The sequence below is a fragment of the Muscardinus avellanarius genome, assembly GCF_963383645.1.
Source record: "Muscardinus avellanarius genome assembly, chromosome: 4".
Lineage (NCBI taxonomy): Eukaryota > Metazoa > Chordata > Mammalia > Rodentia > Gliridae > Muscardinus > Muscardinus avellanarius.
Window position 1 is genome coordinate 108,501,627 of NC_137789.1, and position 20,417 is coordinate 108,522,043.

The window sequence follows — 20,417 nt, forward strand, 5'->3', positions numbered from 1 at the left end:
GACATATTGTACAAAATGATTTAAAAGGACACAGTCATTCCTTTTAAAAATAAAATTCTGTGAATTTTCTCATTTGAAGGATTACTGCTGCATTTTTTCCCCGAGCAAAAGAACAATCAATGTAACAATCTACTCCCTCCAATAGTTTCTGAGACTTTAACAGTCTGTATAAAGACAGTTTCTCTCATTTTTAACGTGTGACTAGGTAGTGGGCCACTCCATTTCCTGGCTCTATTATAAACCTACATGGGAATATTTAAACTTTCTGAAAAGAACACTCGTTGGTTTGAAATTGTCATATATAGACTTAGTCACTGTTGACAGTGTCCTTTTGCAAAGGAATGTAAAAGGACAGCTGAGTTGAAGGCAGCCCATCAAGCCAGGGGAAATAATTTTGTTAAATCTTAAAAATGGGATAAATACTGAAAAAGATGAATGGAAGTAAGCAGACCACAATCACACACAGGTATATAGTTGGATTGTGCAGCTTTATTTTGCGACACTGGAGTAGACAGTATCATTATTCTCCTACAGAGGTTGTATGTAACCTCATTAACTACATGTTCATGTACATGTAATAACAGAGAATACAGGCTTGAATAGGTTAGAGCCTAAAAAGGAATATTAGTTGTGAAGACCAAATAACATAAACAAAAACATATCAATATTTGATTTCAAAAAGTACTCATTTAAAATCGGGATTATAAATAGGGTAACTTTAATTTTGGCAAAATAATTATAATTAATTCAAATTAGGATTCAGAAATAATTTTTATAATGCCTTTATTCTTTAATAGGTAAAAAACAAAAGCAACTATTCCTAGCAATGTTAATAATTTCAAGAGTTATTAAATTATTTACCATAGCTTTGAACCACACCTTATATGCTAAATTTTATTTATTTTTAAGATTGAACAAGATACAATCTTTGCAGGTTAATGTATCAGATACTGTCTCTGTAAATATTAAGGAATTTGGCTTTGTGTATGACATTCAGCAATACTGGAGAGAAGGTATGAACAAGGTCTTTGACCAAGGAGAAAGCCAAGCATAACGTGTCATGACAGGTTCCTTCATGCAGACTGCCAAGGCAAATACAACAATCAGACAAGCAGACAAACAACACATGTCAACACATTCCAGCTTAGAGACAAAGCAAAACAAGTGAACAGAATATTCTGTTTGCTACCTATCTCGTTTTACTTAAATATCTTCTGTTCCCATTACTCAAATGCACGTTACTTATGGATGACTTTTTCTTTTCGAAGCCCATAAAGATTTTATAGTACTCACAGGTACTTTTTAAAAAGATTCTAATCACACACACAAAGACACACAGACATAGACATATATATCACTTGGAGCAAATGTTGATTCAAAGCCTGCAAATACCTTCTCTTACACTGGATTAAAGACCGTCCTTCTGGCTTAAGAAGTATCACATATTAGAATAAACATTTCAAATTAAAGAAGGTTTACAGAAGCACAAAGTTAAGAAAGCGGCAGAATGCTGGCGGTGAGTTCCACATGCTTAAAAGCACAAGATAGGTAGCGGTGCTACATTAAGTCAAGCCACGATGATTTCTTTTTTTTTTTTTTTCTTTCTTTCAGTGACACACATCAACTGAAAGTATTTGAAAAACTTAGAACACAAAAATAAAATTAAAACAAGAATAAGACCATGGGTGTGACATAAAAAAAAACTGAAAATGAAAAAAAAAAATAAAACAACAACTGGAGACATTCTGTATCTTGTCTATAAAGGTCCTACCCAATAAATTTTGTTCCTTGAGGCCCAAGCTGCAGGATTCGGCTAACCAAACTCTCACCCTCATTTACAGGGGGAGGATTGGTAGGAAGATGCAGTTTACTGAATAGCATCCATGCAGCAGGAAGAGAAACGAGAAGGGGAAACTGTGAACAAACTGCCATGACGACAGAGCCTGCCTCTCTGCACTCAAGAGCCACCTCAAGAGAATGAACGTACTGTTTCCTCTGTAAAATACCGTATCACAGTGGATTGTGTCCTTAAAGATGATCTTTAAAAGTACATGTCCCCCAAAGAGCGATGCATTTAATGAGGGGTCTCTAATTCCAGCATCTGTATTTTTCAGGAACGGTGCCTTGACTTGCACGGGGGCCACGGGGTTCCGTGCGCCAGCTGAGCAGAGGGCATGCTTCCCGGTTAGTAAAAGCTTTAACCAGCGAATTGAGTTAAGGGAGTATCAGCCTCGTTAGCCTCTCACAGAACCACACAGCTTTGTGACCTTGGACACTACACCAAAAGTATTCGAAGCCAGGTCTAACTAAGTCATTTTAACAGTTAATTTCCTTGAATTAACAACGGCAAAGAGAAATCAAAGAGGGCCAGGAATAAAATGGACGAAACTTACCCTAAAAATTGTGCCCCTGCAGGACCCATTTCTACCAGCCTACTGGCTAATCCCTCTCCTTCCACCATGGGGGGTGGGTTGGCCAGTTTATGTCTCTTTACCAAGCGGCAGGTGATGCGGGTGGGGGCCGTACACTTGCGTGGCGGAATGATGATTCTCATCCCGTGGTGGCGGCTTCCTCTCATGGAGCCTCCCCTGGCATCCACCATAAAGCTAACCAGAAACCTGTGGGCAGAGGAGCAGAGGCCAAGTCAGGGACATGTGTGCATCATCTTCACTGCAGGTTTTGAAATTTAACATGAAGGAGTTTAAAGCAATAGGCAAGGCAGCTATCGTTTCCTCTCTTTTTAAGGTAAGTTGGAGGTAGATACGGTGGAGTCACATCCAACATGCATTTAACATGTGCCCTGGGCAAAACCCCAAACACAGCTGACTGCTGGCGCCGCGTGGTCCCTCCAAGAAGCCAATCACTTTACTGCAGCTCACACTGAAGGCATAGTGAGTATCTCAAAGTTGGTATACAAACTAGCTATTGAAAGGGCACGAATGCATTTCAAACAAAAATTCTCGACACTGCCTATGATCCTTGTGAGCAGCTTAAGGTGTATTCAGGATAATTTGACTGTAAGTGGTTTCTGCTGAATGCTGACTACAGAAAATCTCTCTCCTCTACAAGTAAGATGAAACTCCACGGTATGTCTTAACACATAGGACGCATCAAAAAGGAGGTATATTTATTCATACCACACAGTTTTACTAGGATGAAACAGAATATAAAAATAAAAGCCAATGATTAGATTTGCTAAGACAATTTTGATGGCAAGGGATTAAATCTTTTCAATACAGATATAGACTTAAAAGATTTTAAAATAACCTGCTTCTGAATATTTTATATGGCATTATAAAAAGCTGAACAAAATGTTTTTAGAAAATGTCTCCAAATTAAATAATTCTGTCAAAGGCTTTACATTAAGGTTGATAAGGGGGAAATATCTGTATGCAGATATGTCAATGTCAAGAATTTCTATCAAGTCTGAGCAGGGGCATATTGAAATTCCTGATTCCTATCACAAATGACTCCTGTCATGTAAGTCAGACAGGGGCACACAAACACATATTTTTGCATTCTAATTTTCACAAGGGAAATATACTTATTACTAAAGCAGTATCAAATATTAATAATGAGAAAGGTATTTGAATGCCCAGAGTGTTTTTGGAGAAAAATAATCCCATCCATCAGAATTCTTTACTATTTATTCATCTAAAAACAGTGCTAACATCCTGCAAATAGCATTTAAATCTTTCCATGCTGTGGACTCCTCTGAAGAGAGAAGCCTGCCTCTTGACCTTGCAAGAGAATAAACTGGCCTGCAATTCCCACAGAAGGAACACAGCGTGGGGGGTCATTTCTGAGCACAGTGGATTTCCAGAACCAGCCCTGCTCATCAAGACGCAGTCTCATCTCCACACTGTTTTACCCATTTATGAGTCTCATCAGGTTGCTTTGGATTAACTGTTTCTGCTAGTACTCTCCTGATTCGGAGACACTGGGATCACAATGATATTCAAGGTAGGAGAGACAAAGACCAACTCCCTCAAAAACATGAACATAAAAAAGACCCCTATCAAAGAGAAAGGTATTTATTCACATGTACAAATGTCCACATACATTGCTTTTAATGCAAATGATATGCAGCTCACTCAAAATTGCTCTGGGGTACTTACATTTTCTTAGGCACACACACATATATGTATGTATATATGTGTACGTATATGGATAGAAAACTACTTTTATTCATTAATGAAGGTATTATGACAATATTATAAAGAAGCCTAAGACAAAAATCTGCTTTTACTCTGTGTGTAGCAGTTCAAATAAATTTGCCCTTGGGAGTAATAGTAACAGAATGGGATTAAAAATGATTTAAAACAAACTCTGGTTTGAAAATAGAGTTGTATTAGTGCAAACACACTGGGGTGTTTCCCCTCAGAGGGGAATGTTTGCCTGGGGACAGTAGTCTTAAAAATATAGACAGTGATTCAGATCAGGGTTGTCCTGTTCACTACAGAGGCGAGCACAGTTCTAGCACACATTCAATGTGCACCGAATAAATCCATGAGCAAAAACTAGATACACGTGCTTGGAAACTGCCCAGGTGAACGTGGCTACTAATGAAAGGCTGGGCAGACACAGATGTATAGTGATTTAATAATAAGATTTATTGGGTCAATATAAAAATATCTCTCTGCTACAAAGAATATCAGAACTGAATGGACAGAATATGACTATGGTGATTTTAGTGCCAAACTGGGAAGAATCTCTTCCTCTGTTCTACTTAGCATACAGTGCATGGTTGATTCTAAATAACTATATATTGTTCTTAAATGTTCAACTTCATAGACCAACAGACCAAAGAAAGGAGGATATGTTAAGCAGAACATGAGTACTATTATTTAGTAACATTATGAAATATAGTGATTTGTTTTCCAAATTCATTCCTTAAGTATTATGTGCAAAAAAAAAATTCATGCAACATAATATATAGAAACAAGTAGAGACAAATTAAGGTGATGTTTAATAGTATTTATATCTTTTTTAATATTTAATGATTACATGGATTCTACAAATGATCCTAAAGATAACACATGAAGGTTTCTAGTTTTGCAAACAGCAGGATGACAAACGCTGAAATACTACAGACACTGACACAATCTACCCGTGAGAAAAAGTTCACATAAATTAAAAATACAGAAAAAGGATGGTTCACATAAAGGACACAGTTATCACCTTGAGTCATACTGAGGAAGTGGAGAAGAATAGCTGCAAAATAATTTAGAAAGCAAATGGGAAAAATTAATTTAAGATAATTAGAAGCAAGCAACAGAAAATGTCAATGACAAGCAAAGAAAAATAAAAAACCATCAGAAAATGAAACCACGGCATTTGGCATTTGTGGAACAACCTTGAGAAGTAATTTGCCTTAAATGACCGTATGAACTACTCCACAGACCTGGCATCAATGAACTGTTATCAAGTGTATAAGTTTGTTTTTTTCCTATTCATGTCAGTCCACAGGGTCACATACTCTTGGTTTGTTGCATGTATCTAAAGTCTTCAATAAAAGCTCAAGGGAAAGGGGAATAATTTGCACATTCAAATATTCATCATCTCCAATATAAGGGAAAGTTTGTCTGATTTATTCATACATACTTACATACCCCCCCCCCCCAGAGGTGCAGGGAACCCAGGGACATTCTACCTCCAAGCTACAGCCCCAGCCCTATTTAATTTAATTTAATTTAATTTTATTTTATTTTGGTGGTACTGGGGTTCCTAGAAGCCCTTCTACCTCCGGGCTACACTCCAAGACCTATTTTATACTTTTTTATTTGGAAACAGGGTCTCTTAAGCCAGTGTGAATGGCTTCGAACCTGCGCAATCCTCCTGTCTCCACCTCACAAGTGCAGGGATTACAAGTGTGTGCCACCACACCCGTCTTATTTTTTATTTTGAAATAGGGTCTTGCTAAGTTGCTGGGGGCCGCTAAGTTGCTGAGGCTGGCCTTGAACCTGGGATCCACCTGTATCAGCCTCCTAAATACTGGGATTATAGGCCACCATGAACAGTTTATTATATTATCTTATGTTTCCTCAACCTCTCAGTTTACTAAATTAAACCCAAGAATATTTCTTTCCTACACAGAGCACAATTGCTGGTTCTAGGCTGGTAACTCACCAAGCCTGGTTAAAAATTTGACATGTCTCTCTACTGACCGTATTACAAATGTTTTATATTTTCTTTCTCAAATCTGATTTTTTTAAACAATTCTAGGTCTGCATTAATCTATCATAAATTTTGTAAACATTTTAAAGTAATATTACTATCATTTGTGTTTTTCTAATTGAATTAAAGAAATGCAATATTAGTGACCATGTAATTTATAGCTTAAATACCACTTTTGTGTGTAAATTATTGCCATTGAAATGGCATTGATTTCTTTCTCAGAATTATGGTATTATATGGCAAAATTCTGTACTTTAACCTACCGCATTTCTCTGAGTCTCAAACTTATTTACAAAATGTGGATAATGAGCAACAGCTATCTCACAGTGTCATCTGAAGGCTCAAACAAGCATTAAATGAGACAATCAATACACATAAAAGATTTAGCACAATGCCAGGCACACAAAAAGAGCTACAAACATGTTAGCTGTTACAATTTGTTTGTTTATTTATTTATTTACTTACTTAATTTGTGGTGCTGGGGATTGAACCCAGAGGCATTCTACCTCCAAGCTATACTCCCAGCCCTACTTCTTATTCTTTTTTATTTTGAAATGAGGTCTAAGTTGCAGAGGGCCTCACTAAGGAGCTGAGGCTCAAACTGTGATCCTCTTGTTTCAGCCTCCCAAGTACCGGGATTACAAACATGTGTAACTATGCCAGCTCTTTACAATTTATTTTAATTAGAAGCAGAAAATACTTCATATAACATAAGGCACTTAATAAATATTATTAATTTAATTACTTCTGAATATTCCTTGTCCTTAACAATCTAACCACCAATTTAGAAGTCAGAAGTACCTTGATATATTCATTATTTTAAAAAATTATTTTGTTCTCTTTATATGGATATCAATTAGTCCGAGTTTGAATTATCTGATGAAGAATCTGATATTTCAAAGAACACTGATTTATTAGTTATTAAAGTAGATCACCTTTAGCCTTCTGCCTTAAATTCCACTGGCCAGTGAGGCAGGAATGAGAAGCCTCTTTGATATGGCTTTTACTCAGCATTTCTGGTAAATTTAAAATTTTTTTTATAAATTAATTTTTTATAATAATTTAATACAACTTTTTAAAAAATAATTTTACTTTGGGATTATAGAAGACACCAAAGATCAATTGGGAACTTTTAAGTTTATAGTTTCTCTTTTTTTGTGTGTGTGCTACTGGAGATGGAACCCAGGGACATTGTATCTCCGAGCTACACCTCTAGCCCTATTTTTTAGTCCTTTTAGTTTTGAAACAGGGTCTCACTGAGTTGCAAAGGGCCTTGCTAAGTAGCTGAGGCTGTCTGCGAACAGTGATCCTCTGGTCTCCACCTCTCGAATGCTGGGATTACAAGTGTGTGCCACCACGCTGGGCTAAATTTATAGTTTCTCTTAAAAAAATCACAAAAAATAACTTGTCAAATATAAGGCCCATATTACATGAGAAAAAGATGAGAATAAATACCAAAATTTATTACTTAAACATATTAATATTTTATTTATTTATTTATTTATTTATTTATTTATTTTTGCTGTACTGGGATTAGACTCAGAGTCTTGAGCATGCTAGGCACCTACTCTACCACTGAGCTACACCACCAGCACTTTTTATTTCTATATTTTTAGATAGCGTCTCATTAAGTTGTCCAGGCTAGCCTTGAACTCACTATCCTTCTGCCTCCGTGTCCAGATTAGCTGGGAACACAGACGCACACCACCATTCCTGGATGAAATTATTTTATCATTACAGCCAAAGGATAAAAACAGTTAGTGAGGTTAACAGAATTATCTATATATTTATTTTTTATTAGAAAGCAACATCAAATACCTATAAAAGTTTTTATCTGCTATTGCAAAGTAAAATAAAGAATAATGACTTAAAATTCTTTTTTATCACAAAGGAAAATTAGAGACTTTAAGTATAAAAAAGATATCTAGAAAAAATTTCTACACCAGCAATTTACTTAATTTTCCCAACACTGTACTTTTAGCTATATAAACAGATATACAAATGTATCCAAATACTTATTAAATAATTTATAAATGCATGTCACATATACTCTCTAGTTGGTATATATTTCACATATAAATATATTAATATCTATGAAGCTTATCAGCATGAATTTATAATTATAAACAATAAGTGAAATGTTAACTTAGTAGATAAAGAAAAGCAACATTTAGGTTACTTACCCTGAATGAACAGGGCTGGAGACAAGATTCACATTATCCAAGGTGTCTGCAGCCCAGCTGTAATGTCTGAGAGAATCTGAATCAAATTCCCTTGTGAATGTTAGATGCTGAAAAATAAGAGTATATTTATCAATGTATTCAGCCCACACAAGACCCTGTTTTTCTGTACACATACAAAAATATATCTGTATTTCCCTATAAGCTGACATAAACTAACTCTAGAAGAAATCTGTAAATTCTCTCTCTCTCTCTCTCTCTCTCTCTCTCTCTCTCTCTCTCTCTCTCTCAGTACTGGGGATGGAACGAGGGGCATTCTACCTCCAAGCTACATCCTTAGACCTATTTTCTATTGTTTTATTCTTTATTTTTGAAACAGGGTCTCACTGAGTTGCAAAAGGCCTTACTAAGTAGGTGAGGTTGTCCACAAAATGCAATCCTCCTGTCTCAGCCTCCCAAATGCTGAGATTATAAGCATGCGCCACCACACTTGGCATTGTAAATTCTCTTTTACAGGTTTACATTAAAGTGTGAGTATAAGAACATTAACACTTCCGGGAAGATGGCGACCAAGAAAAGCGGGGCTTAAGAGCCCTGCTAACAACCAATCTCCATTACCACAAAATCAGCGCCTTTCATAGCCAGAAAACACCATCACCAGAGAAACAAAAAAATCAACAGGCTCCAGAGAGGAAGGGGACTAAGAACGGAGCTCAGAGCCACAGAGGAGATATGCCAGCCTCATGCCCGAGGACGCGGCAGCAGTGCCTTAGTGCTGGCGGCAGCGGCGACTTCACCGGAAGGCTACAGCGAGCCGAGGTGTGCCTCTGTGGAACAGCCAGGTGGGATTTTTCGGCGCAGGGAGCATCGAAAGCTCCCAGTGGCTGAGCTCAGCACACGCTGCAGGGACTCAGAGCGGAGCTCAAAACCAGAGAAGAAATACGCCAGCCTCACGGCCGAGGGCGTGGCAGCGGTGCCATATTGCCACTGGCGGCAGCAGCAGAGAATTCACTGAGTCCACTACAGCTCCATCTGTGCACTCAACAACAGTGAGTTAAATTGCGGGCCCCAGAGGAGAAATCCCAGTACTGCACTCCCAGGGACTTGACCCAGTTGGGGAGTGGCAGTGGCAGAGATATCACACCATAGGAGAATGCCCAACCTGGCACCCCCCATAGTCTAAAGAAGCCTCTATCGACTCCCTGGGTCTGAGACTCTGCAATACAACCCAGTAAAAGAGTAGTGGGGTCTGAGATACCACAGACTTGAGATCCAGAGCACCTTAAGTGAAGTCGTAGTGAGCCAAGGGAAGAACCCAGAGAAGGCACAATAAAAAAATAAAATATAAAAAATAAAAAATAAAATATATAAAATATATAAAAAATAAAAAAAAATAAAAAATAAAGAACATTAACAAAAAATTACTGATACACCATATAATTTCCATGTTTTAAATCCTGACACAACTGTAAAGTCTTTTCCCAGTTCTCAAAATAAAAAAATCAAATTTGATGACTTCTGTTTCCCAGAGCAACAGAGTTGCTAGGAACAGTCTAATGTCCTGGCCAAGTAAGCGAGGTAACTGGCTGAAGCATTGAGATCCCAGAGCCTCTGGGATGGGGCAGGATCTTGAAGGGTTGAGCTGAGATTTCATTTTCAACTTGGCATCTGGCAGTTACTGTTTGCATCTGGCAAACAGAATCTGGGCTTTGTATGAACAGGGACCACTACTGAGGGATAGAAAACCAGGAGTTTCTGGTAGTGATTTGGGTAGCCTCAAGCATTCTACAGTTTTCCACTAAGAGTCAGCTGCTGAATTTTGGGGCCATGGAGACCAGGAAGCCGAAAACCTAACCAAAAAAAAAAAAAAAAAAAAAAAAAGCCTCTATGAAATATAATGGAACTTTTTGGGGAGCTACATGAGAAAACGTCTGGAGTATAGAACTTGCTAAGTTGAAGTGAACTCCAAGATCATAACCAGAATTTCAAATGAGAATGCCGGAGGGCCAGGACAAATCATGAGTAGGAATGGTTGCAAAACAGATGCATTTTTATACAGCCTTGATTGGATTAAAACAATCATTCAATTCTCTGTTGTCCCAGCAAAGGGAGTGTGGACCACCTTTGGAGGAATAGCTCACCATTAGGTGTGTCTACAATTTTTCATACACATGTCTTGTCTAGCACAAAATGAAAAATTTCCAGGCATAGCCAGAGCACACAAAACATGACCCGAGAAACACTACCCACAGTCTCGCAAGTCACTTAGATTTTAAGGTAAGCTAATATGAACTTTCTAATAACTATGACTCCTATGTTTAAGAAAGCAGGAGGAGCGGGCCCCCTGGCCCCGACCCTGGGCGGGTGGGCAGGCGCTGGCGGGGCGCCCCTAGGCGAACCCCCTCTCCACCCAGAAGGGCCCCGTGGTCCGAGCCCCCTGGCCCCGACCCTGGGTGGGTGGGCAGGCGCTGGTGGGGCACCCCTAGGCGAACCCCTCTCCACCCGGAAGGACCCTGTATAAAAGGAAAAGAAAAAGAAAAAAGGAAAATATTGGAGAGGGGTCAAGGAGGTGGCGGATGCCAGGATACTGGAGATGCAGACAAAACTTATCCAAATGAACTGGAATTATTGGAAAAATTCCCCGCTAAGGAGGATTGCTTCTTCTCTACATTGTTAAGAATCTTGGACATCACCTTTAAGGAGAGAGACTTTAGCGGAGACCAAGGAGAAAGGCGGTGTTGAAAGCAGTCTCCGCGTTGGCGGTGGAGACTTGTATTCAGGAGAAGCAGAAATTGGAGACTACGAACCTTATTTATTTATTTATTTATTTATTTATTTTTGGAGAAATTACACCAAAGGCTGAATGCTACCGTCGTGCATGTTTAGGAAGACTGGACAACATTCAGAGTGGAAAAAGAGCTTGGGAAAGATTTGAAATGGTGGAGGCAGTGGCAATGGCAGTGGCCAGTACTCAGTGGAGGCAGAGATCTGAGGCATTACACCTGGAACCTTTGAAGTAATGACCCCAGAGGCAGAATGCTACCACCACCACGCCCCCTCGAGAACATTGGACAAATAGTTGGGCAAAGAGGGTGCTCAGATTAGAGCCTGCCGAGGGGTGAGGCCAGCGATGGACACAGCATAGCTGGGATCGGAGCCTGCCGTGAAGCAAGGCCAGTGCTAGGGCCTCTGAGGCCGGGATCAGAGCCTGTTGAGGGGTTAGGCTGGTGCCGGGACCACTGGCCGGCATTGGAGCCTTCTGTGAGGCAAGGCCGCTATTGAGGACTCTGAGGCTGGGATCGGAGCCCGCCGAGGGGTTAGGCCGGTACTAGGGCCAGCAAGGCCGGGATTGGAGCCTGCCGTGAGGCAAGGCCAGTGCTGGGGCCTCCGAGGCTGGGATCGGAGCCTGCTGAGGGGTTAGGCCAGTGCTGAGGCCAACGGCCGGCATTGGAGCCTTCCATGAGGCAAGGCTATTATTGAGGCCTCCAAGTCCGGGATCGGAGCCTGCTGCGAGGCAAGGCTGGTGCTGGAGCCTCCGAGGCCGGAATCAGAGCCTGCTGAGGGGTTCGGCCGGTGCCGGGGCCACTAGCCGGCATCGGAGCCTTCCGTGAGGCAAGGCCACTACTGAGGCCTCCGAGGCCTGGATCGGAGCCTGCTGAGGGGTTAGACCGATGCCGGGGCCATCGGCTAACATCGGAGGCTGCCGTGAGGAAGTCCGGTGCTGGGGCCTCTGAGGCTGGGATAGGAGCCAGCTGAGAGGTTAGGCCAGCGTTGGGGCCAGTGAGGCCAGAACCGGGGCCTCCCATGAGGCAAGGCCGCTGCTTGAGCCAGCGAGGTCTGGATTAGTCCACCAGGTAGCCAGGCCACAACTGGGGCCGTCAAGAGTGGGATCGGTATTTGCAACACGGCATGCACATAGAAATATCGCAGAAAATTAAAACCAGATGCTTCCCCTAATCAGCAATAACTAGGAGGAAAGGGGCAACAGGAAGTGGTCGAGCTATAGAAAGGGCCCTATATTGAAGTAATTAAGGTGACCAATCAGAGGTGTGGAATAGGGGAGGATGGAGCCTCTTTAAAAAGCAGGAGGTACATAAACATATGTATCAGTTAATCACCAAACAAGCATGGGATCGAGGGAGGGGGAAGGAATGGGACGGGGACTGGATGAGGGCTAACTGGATGATGTGTGTTTGTATATCCTCTCAAGTCTTATATTCCAATGTGATGTATGATTACAATGCACCAATTAAAATAAATTTTTTAAAAAAAGAAAGCAGGAGGAAAGACAGGGAAAATATAGGGAAATTAACAAAACATTGGCCGGGCATTGTGGTGTACACCTATAATCTCAGTTCTTAGGAGGCTGAGAGTGGAGGATCACAGGTTTAAGGACAGCCTCAGCAAATAGTGGGATTCTCATCAACCTAATGAGACCCTGTTTCCAAATAAGAAATAAATTTGGGCTGGAAGTATAGCTCGAAGTAGAATGCCTCTGGGTTCAATCCCCAGTACCACAAAAAATAAATAAATAAATAAAAAGGAAATATGTCTGAGAATGAATTACATGGACATCTGTTCAGTCCCAAGTACAATGTCAGTTCTTGACTTAGACACAATAAAAAATGGTGAGGAAACTCAAATCATATATGGAAAACCACACAAAATGAAAGAGAAGTAAAAAAGAATAAAAATACAGAAAATAGTGCAAGACATTTAGAACACGGCAAAAGGTTTTTACTGGTTAAAAGGTATAACTGGTTTTTTAGAAGTAGATTGGAAAAAAAGGGAAGAAAAGCACAAGCTATATTTCAGGAAATAATGGCCAAAAATGCTCCAAAACTGATGAAAGACCATCTCAGAGAGCACAAGATTCAAGTTTTGTCCTGCTAAAGGTTTGTGTCCTATTAACACCCCAATAAAATATAAAATGATAGTCATGTGTTTAAAAATAAACACACACACACACACATATACAAGACAAGAGGAGCAAGAGCGAAGACATCAGCAGAAAAACTAAAAATTGGTTGATATTCTTTTTAAAAGTGGTTTGCAAGCCAGGTATGTCACATGTTTATTATAATCCCAGTACATGGGAGGCTGAGACGGGAAGATCACAGGTTTGAAGCCAGCCTCAGCAACTTAATAAGGCCCTTGGCAATTTAGTGAGACTCTACTTCTAAATTTAAAAAATAAGTATAAGAGGGCTGAGGGTGTAGTTCAGAGGTAGAATTCCCCTGGGTTTGATCCCCAGTGCCATCAACACACAAAAAAAGTGATTTGTGCTCCCTAATCCACTTACTGATTTATCAGTTGTGCTGTCTACCACAACCCTGGGAATTCACTGGAGGCTTATGGGAAGCCCCATTCACTGGATGGGAATTCACTGGAGGCTTATGGGAAGCCCCATTCACTGGATGGGAATTCACTGGAGGCTTATGGGAAGCCCCATTCACTGGATGGGAATTCACTGGAGGCTTATGGGAAGCCCCATTCACTGGATGGGAATTCACTGGAGGCTTATGCAGGGAATGCTCAGACCCCCAGTCTTCTTTCTTCCTGGCCTCCTCGACACAGAGAGGAGGAGAGAGGCTCTAGGGAGAAAATGGAAAGTCAAAAAGGATTCTGGCTGACTACTTGAATTTCCTGGGGAAATGTCTCTGGCTTGTTATTTTTATAGATCTCATAGCTGAGAAGCTCTACCACTTAGGAGGCTTCCAATGAGTTTTTTAGTGATCAGACAGTCAAGAGCCAATATGCAGTTGCAAAATCATCTAATAGTTTCGAAAAACAAAACAAACCACAAACAAACAGAACAAGCACAAATGGGAAGAAACAGTTTTTTTAAGAAGAAAACTTAAAGTTTTTTTTCTTACTATCCAGACAAAAAGACATGAGATCTTTTTATGCCTATGGAACAAGAGAATAGTGCTTTTTAAAAAAAAAATTAGAGAAATTGGGAGACGGAGACAGGAGGATCGTGCAGGTTCGAAGTCAGTCTTGCTGGCTTAAGAGACCCTGTTTCCAACTAAAATATAAAAATAGGTCTGGGAGTATAGCCCAGAGGTAGAATGGTTCCATCCCCAGTACCACCAAAAGAGAGAGAGAGAGAGAGAGAGAGAGAGAGAGAGAGAGAGAGAGAGAGAGAGAGAGAAAGAGTCAGGCATGGTGGTGCACGCCTGTAAGCTCAGTATTTGGGAGGCTGAGATAGGAGGATCATAGGTTCGAGCTCAGCCTCAGCAATGTAGCAAGACCCAACCTAGCTAGACACTGTTTCAAAATAAAAAATAAAATAAAGCTAGGGGTGTAGCTTGGCAAGTAGAATGTTAACAAATTCAATCCCCAGTACACCTCCCCTCCAAAAACAAAATTACAGTAAACAAGAACTCTCGAAAAATAAATACAAAAGCATTTAAATTGAAACAAAACACCTAGAGATTGGGGGGGGGGTCCGAAATAAGAAGAGAAAACAAAAAGAGCAATTCAAGAGGTTCAAATCCTCCACTCCCCTCCAAAAAAGACATTTTAGAATGGAGGAGTAGAGGAAAAGAAATTAAAGAAGCAATTCAAGAAACTTTCCCCAAACTAAAGACCTGCAATCCCAGAGTAAAAGAATCTGTTCAGTGACAAGCACTTTGGATAAATACAGACCCTCCTGGCCACATCAGCAGAAAGTTCCAGAACTTGGGCATAAACCAATGGTTCCAGATGATAGCAAAAAACGATGGGGCAACTTCATCCATGTTGTAAAAGGAATTCTCTACGTAGCCAAACCAATGGGGCAAATAGATGTTTTCTGATACACAAAACCTCAAAACATAGGTTTTTCAGTCACTCTCTGTGGAAACTACTGAAAAATATATTGGCCAAAATGAAGGAGTAAACCAGCTGGGCGTGGTGGCACATGCCTGTAATCCCAACAGTTGGGAGGCTGAGACAAGGAGGATCTGGGTTCTCGGCCAGCCTCAGCTACTTAGTGAGGCCCTCTGCAACTCAGTGAGACTCTGTTTCAAAATAAAGAATAAAAAGAGGTCTGGGGGTATATCTTGGAGATACAATGCCCCTGGGTTCCATTCCCAGTACTTGGGGAAAAAAAAACCAAAAGAAAGGAAGGTAGAGAATCCAGCCCAAGAGGAACCACAGGAGATTTTCCAGGTGATGAAGGAGGACTCGGGAGGCTGAGTGCCGAGCGGGCCTTCAAGGGACTCTACAAGCGAGAAAGTCCTCAAAGAAGAGGCTGATACCACAACCTAATGAGTGTGAACACGGCCAGACTTGCACAGCCTGGGAGGGCTGATGGGGTGGACTCCAACTCTCGGGAAGATAAAATAACATACTGAAAAGCAAAAGCAATCGTAACAGGCGTCACATGTGTGAAGCCTTTACACTGTAGGACAAAAGAACTCTCAGTACTGACATAACCCAAGTAAAATACAACTGTCTGGGACAATGGAGGGCTGGGAAGAGTGCATGGTGGACGGAGGTATGAGAAAAAGTCTACGCTTCATCTTCCATTTGGAAAAGCCAGTAAGGGCTCCTAAAATGGCGAAAAGCCAACAAGAAGCAACACACACGTATCATCTAAAAACACGGAAGCTGTGCTGGGCGTGGTGGCACACGCTTGTAATCCCCACACTTGGGAGGCGGAGACAGGAGGATCGTGCAGGTTCGAAGCCAGCCTCGCTGGCTTAAGAGACACTGTTTCAAAAAAAAAAAAAAAAAAAAAAAAAAGCTCTGGGAGTGTCTGGGAGTGGTGTAGTCCGGAGGTAGAAGGGCTTCCAGGAACCCCAGTACCACTTAAATAAATAAATAAATAAATACACGGAAGCAGAGGAGAAAGCGGGGGCTGACATTGTCTATGGGAATTCTGTTTTCTTAACAAGTATGTGTTAGGGAGTGATAGGACTGTTTATTGGCATAACATTGATAATAATAAAATATAGATTAGAAAACCTAATGTACTTGATGTACATTCAAAAACATAACCAAGTCAATCACTAAGCCAAGCATGAGAAGGCGGGAGGGGGAGGGGAATGAGGTAGAATCGGGGAGGGGCAAATGAGTGATGCGTGCAGGTATGCCTGTACCACCTGTACTCGTGAAGATGTATGACTACAATGTACCAACAGAAAATTAAAAAGAAAAGAAAACCTACTGTTGGTTGCCCAGGTTTTTAAATAATTGCCTTGGAATCGAATTGAAGAAAAAAAAAATAAGTTGTAGAGCACTTAAGTGTGAGTCATTGTCTAGGTCCCAGGAAAATACAAAAATGAAAGAGAAACAGCTCTCTCTGCACTCAATAATAATATTACAGCCAGTTGGCAAGTATGCAATGAAGAGTCTAATCAGAGTCCACAGAAGCTCATAGCCCTAAAAGAACAATAACACTTGAGAGAGTTCCCAAATCTTATGAGTTACGTAAGCACAAGTGAGTTATTAGTTTTGGCCTGGCTTATCTGCCAGTTACTTATACTGACTTCTGGATACCCCAACCAACCAACCTTAAACACAGGGCAAAGTACTAAATATAAAGTACAATTACAAATATAAAATATTAAGTATAGAGTAGTGCTGCTGCTTTAATTTTGGGTGGTGATGGAGACAAACTCCAGTTCTTCACATTTGAGGCCCTGAGGTTATTTTCCACAAAGGATTTTTTTTAAGTCTGATCAATAAATAATATCACTCCTCTTTGGTAATTACAGTAAATTATTTACCTTTGGTACTCTTCGAAACATGCACTGGTGACATTAATTATTGAGGTGATGAATTATATCACCCATAAAGGTATCACAGCCATCATGTAATATTTATCAAGGCTGGAGTGTGCCAGTGCCCTGGGACTCCACCGCCCCCAATCCTCCCTTAACTCCTGCGTGCTGGCAACTCTCTGCCACTCACTGAGGCTCTGCCATAGCACAAATGAACAAACACGTTATTTGATCAAAGCAAGGAACTCTATGTCCCAATAGCCAGAGTAATTTCTCTTTTAAGGTTTTTATTTCCTTTCTTCATAGAGGTTTGCCTGGGTTTATGAGTAGACCTAACTAAATTTAGATAACTTAATACTCTGCCTTCAGGTGTTTCCATCTAAATAAAAAATATGGCACCTCAGCTGAACCTGTGGTTCTATAGACAGAGGAATCGGTGGCTTCCTTTCCAACCATCTGTCTCTGAATACTGGTCTCTGCAGACTAGAGTCTACTTAAAGCCTGGAACATGAAATTTCAACTATTTACTTATGTTTAGGAATTATATAAATTTCAAAGTGTTCTGATGCCTAACTGTGCAAGGTCTGCAGTACCAAAGAGACACACACACACACACACACACACACACACACACACACACAGAGAGAGAGAGAGAGAGAGAGAGAGAGAGAGAGAGAGAGAGAGAGAGAGAGAGAGAGCGCGCTTTACCTTCATCTTATTACTGAACAAATGGAATGGAAAAGACATTTTCCTTTGTGTATGTAGTAACAGGGATTGTTTTTCTTTGTGTCTGTAGTACTGGAGATCAAACCCAGGGCCATTCTATCTCTGAGTGACACCCCCAGCCTTTTGAAACAAGCTCTTGCCAAGTTACTGTGCACTGGCTTCAAACCCAGGATCCTCCTGTTGTAGTCTCCTAAGTCCTGCGGTTCCAGACATGCACCACCACACCTGGTACAAATTGGCATTTTAAGTGATAAAAGGACACCACGTGTGATGATGGTTAAAGATGAACTAGACATGGTTCTTGAGTTTCCTGTAGCAAGGAGAGGTGTTTGCAGTGTTTAAAGGAAAAGCCAAGCCTTGAAGCTAAGCCACAGACTTGAATTTGGAAATTGGCCAGGCCACCTGTTAACGGAGAGCACCTGTCACTCACTCCTGAGTTTTCCACATTGGAAAGACAACTCAGCTGTATAACTGTGGGGCCCCCTGTATCGTGTACATGCACAATGGCCCTGGAAATGTGGAGTGACTTATCTGAACGGTGGATTGGTAAAGGGAGCTGGGAAAGCCTTGTATTTTCTTGAGCCCAGACCTAATCAAAGAGGATAAGCAGCTGCTTCTGCTCTAGGCTGGTTCTGCCGGTCACTGAGCAGGGGAGTCCACTTCTTCTGGGGGTTCAGTTAGCAGGCCCTCTTCCCTCCAAGTGTAAGCCAGCTTTATTCCTCCGCTTCCATTGGGAATAAAGGAGCTATTCTGTCTTTGGTCTGTCTTTACTTACTGAAAGCCCCTTCAGAGATGTTCCAACATCACTGGCTGGTTTTTGTGATCCTTATAATATTTCTCTACTTTTCTCAGTCTCAATTTCCCAATTCAAGTTGGGAATTGGTTGATATGGAGATTTAGTGAAAAATGTACATTGAAAGCCTAGTACTACTTCCAATGTTGGTATAGAATTATAATGTTTCCTTATATGAGTAACACCTCTTATAACTTTCAAAGGCTTCTCTTTACATTAGTTTATTAAAAACATAATGATTTATGGGGGAAAACGGCAAAAGAAAAAGTGTGCCAGTCCCAGCACTGGATTTTATAGTTTTACAAACACAGATACTCTTCAAAATAACAGATCCCCTTCAGTAAAGGGGATCTTCAGTTATAAGATCCCCTTCAGTTAGAAGAAGGCATCTTCTAGCTGGGCGTGTGGCGCATGCTTGTAATCCCAGCATTTGGGAGGCTGAGCCCAGAGATTTGTGGTTCGTGGACAGCCTCAGCTACTCAGCGAGGCCCTCTGCAACTTAGTGAGACCCTGTTTCAAAATAAAGAATAAAAAAAAAAAAAGAAGGCATCTTCTGAAAACCAAAGTCTTATTTATTGAGCAGGGGAGTCTTATTTATTGGCTCAAAAATTTTAATTCCTTTGCCAACAACAGCCCTACTCCAACTAACTACGTATCCACTCAATGGCAAGGACTATCATCTGTCTTTATATTCATTTGTTTTTTGAATCCCCAGAATCAGTATACCTGGGAGAAATAGTATGCTCATTTTACAAAGGAGGAAACAGGTTAAGAGAGACTTCACAATTTGCTAACAAAGTCAACTCTGGAATGGGATGGCTTTAGTAAAAAAAAAAAAAAAAAAAAAAAAAAAAAAAAAAAAAAAAAAAACTATGTTAAAGAAAAATTCACATTAACTCATTAAGATCTTTTACTCATATCAAAAGTAAATGAATGTGCACAACATTTTTCATCTTGGAAGTGATGTCAAGGATACTGTTAAAACCAAAATACACATTATTCAATAGAGTCCAAGGCCTGACTAATGATGATATCACTGTCTCCAAGAGCTTAATACTTTCCAAAAATAGTCTCTCACTAGCCCTATTCATCAGAGGAAAGAGGAGAACAAGTACACGCTGGCCTCAGAAACAAGGCCACACCCAAACGCCCAGGTTTGGAAATAAATGTCTAGGCCCAGAAAAATTAAGCAGCGGATGGAAAATGCTTTTAAAGGGGAAAAACGGAGAAATTCCATTAGTGCCAGAATTAGGTATCTTTCTCTTCTCCAGCCATCAGCCTAGAGTGTTGAAGGACGCCAGCTAACTTTCAGGACTGACTCTGCAGGCTCCTCTGCCACCTCTGGGGGCCCGCAAGGCGGACCTGCAAATTAACCCGCAGCCTCGACAGGCCAAGGTTAACAGTGCCCAGTGTCCTCACAACGATGGGTCTCTTGAAAAACTCAGTGCATCGAACCTAGAAAACTGTACACATGATTGAGCTGAGTGACAGATGGTTGATGGAACCAGACTGGAAGCCCAGGGAAGCACAGGCTGGTCAAGGATAACTCCACCCTGTGGGTGTCAGTTCCCCACACAATGACTAAGCAGAGGTGGGCTGGCGCTACCCTATGGGACTTCTTAGGCAAGTCAAACGCCTCCCTGAACCTCCATTTCTGCATTAGAGTAATAAGTAGATAATATTAACTGCCCTTATTCACTGAGATAATGGGATGATTTCAGTGTGAAGATAACTATAAAATTTGATGTTGCTATGCAAACCTAAACATAGATAATCATAATATTCTAATGTTTGTATATTTGAATAATTAAAGATAATGTTATTATTATA

At 40.7% G+C, this 20,417-nt stretch overlaps 1 protein-coding gene across 1 annotated transcript in view; it reads right to left on the minus strand.

The window, feature by feature from the left end:
• The window catches only part of ANK3 (ankyrin 3), a gene marked incomplete at both ends in the record, with an annotated part of 351,101 nt that overhangs the window by 70,533 nt on the left and 260,151 nt on the right, over positions 1-20,417 (minus strand). The window contains 3 exons of the mRNA XM_080694807.1: positions 1,772-1,870; positions 2,394-2,618; positions 8,361-8,467. Coding sequence (XP_080550933.1) covers positions 1,772-1,870; positions 2,394-2,618; positions 8,361-8,467 — 431 coding nt within the window. The remainder of the gene's footprint in view (positions 1-1,771; positions 1,871-2,393; positions 2,619-8,360; positions 8,468-20,417) is intronic.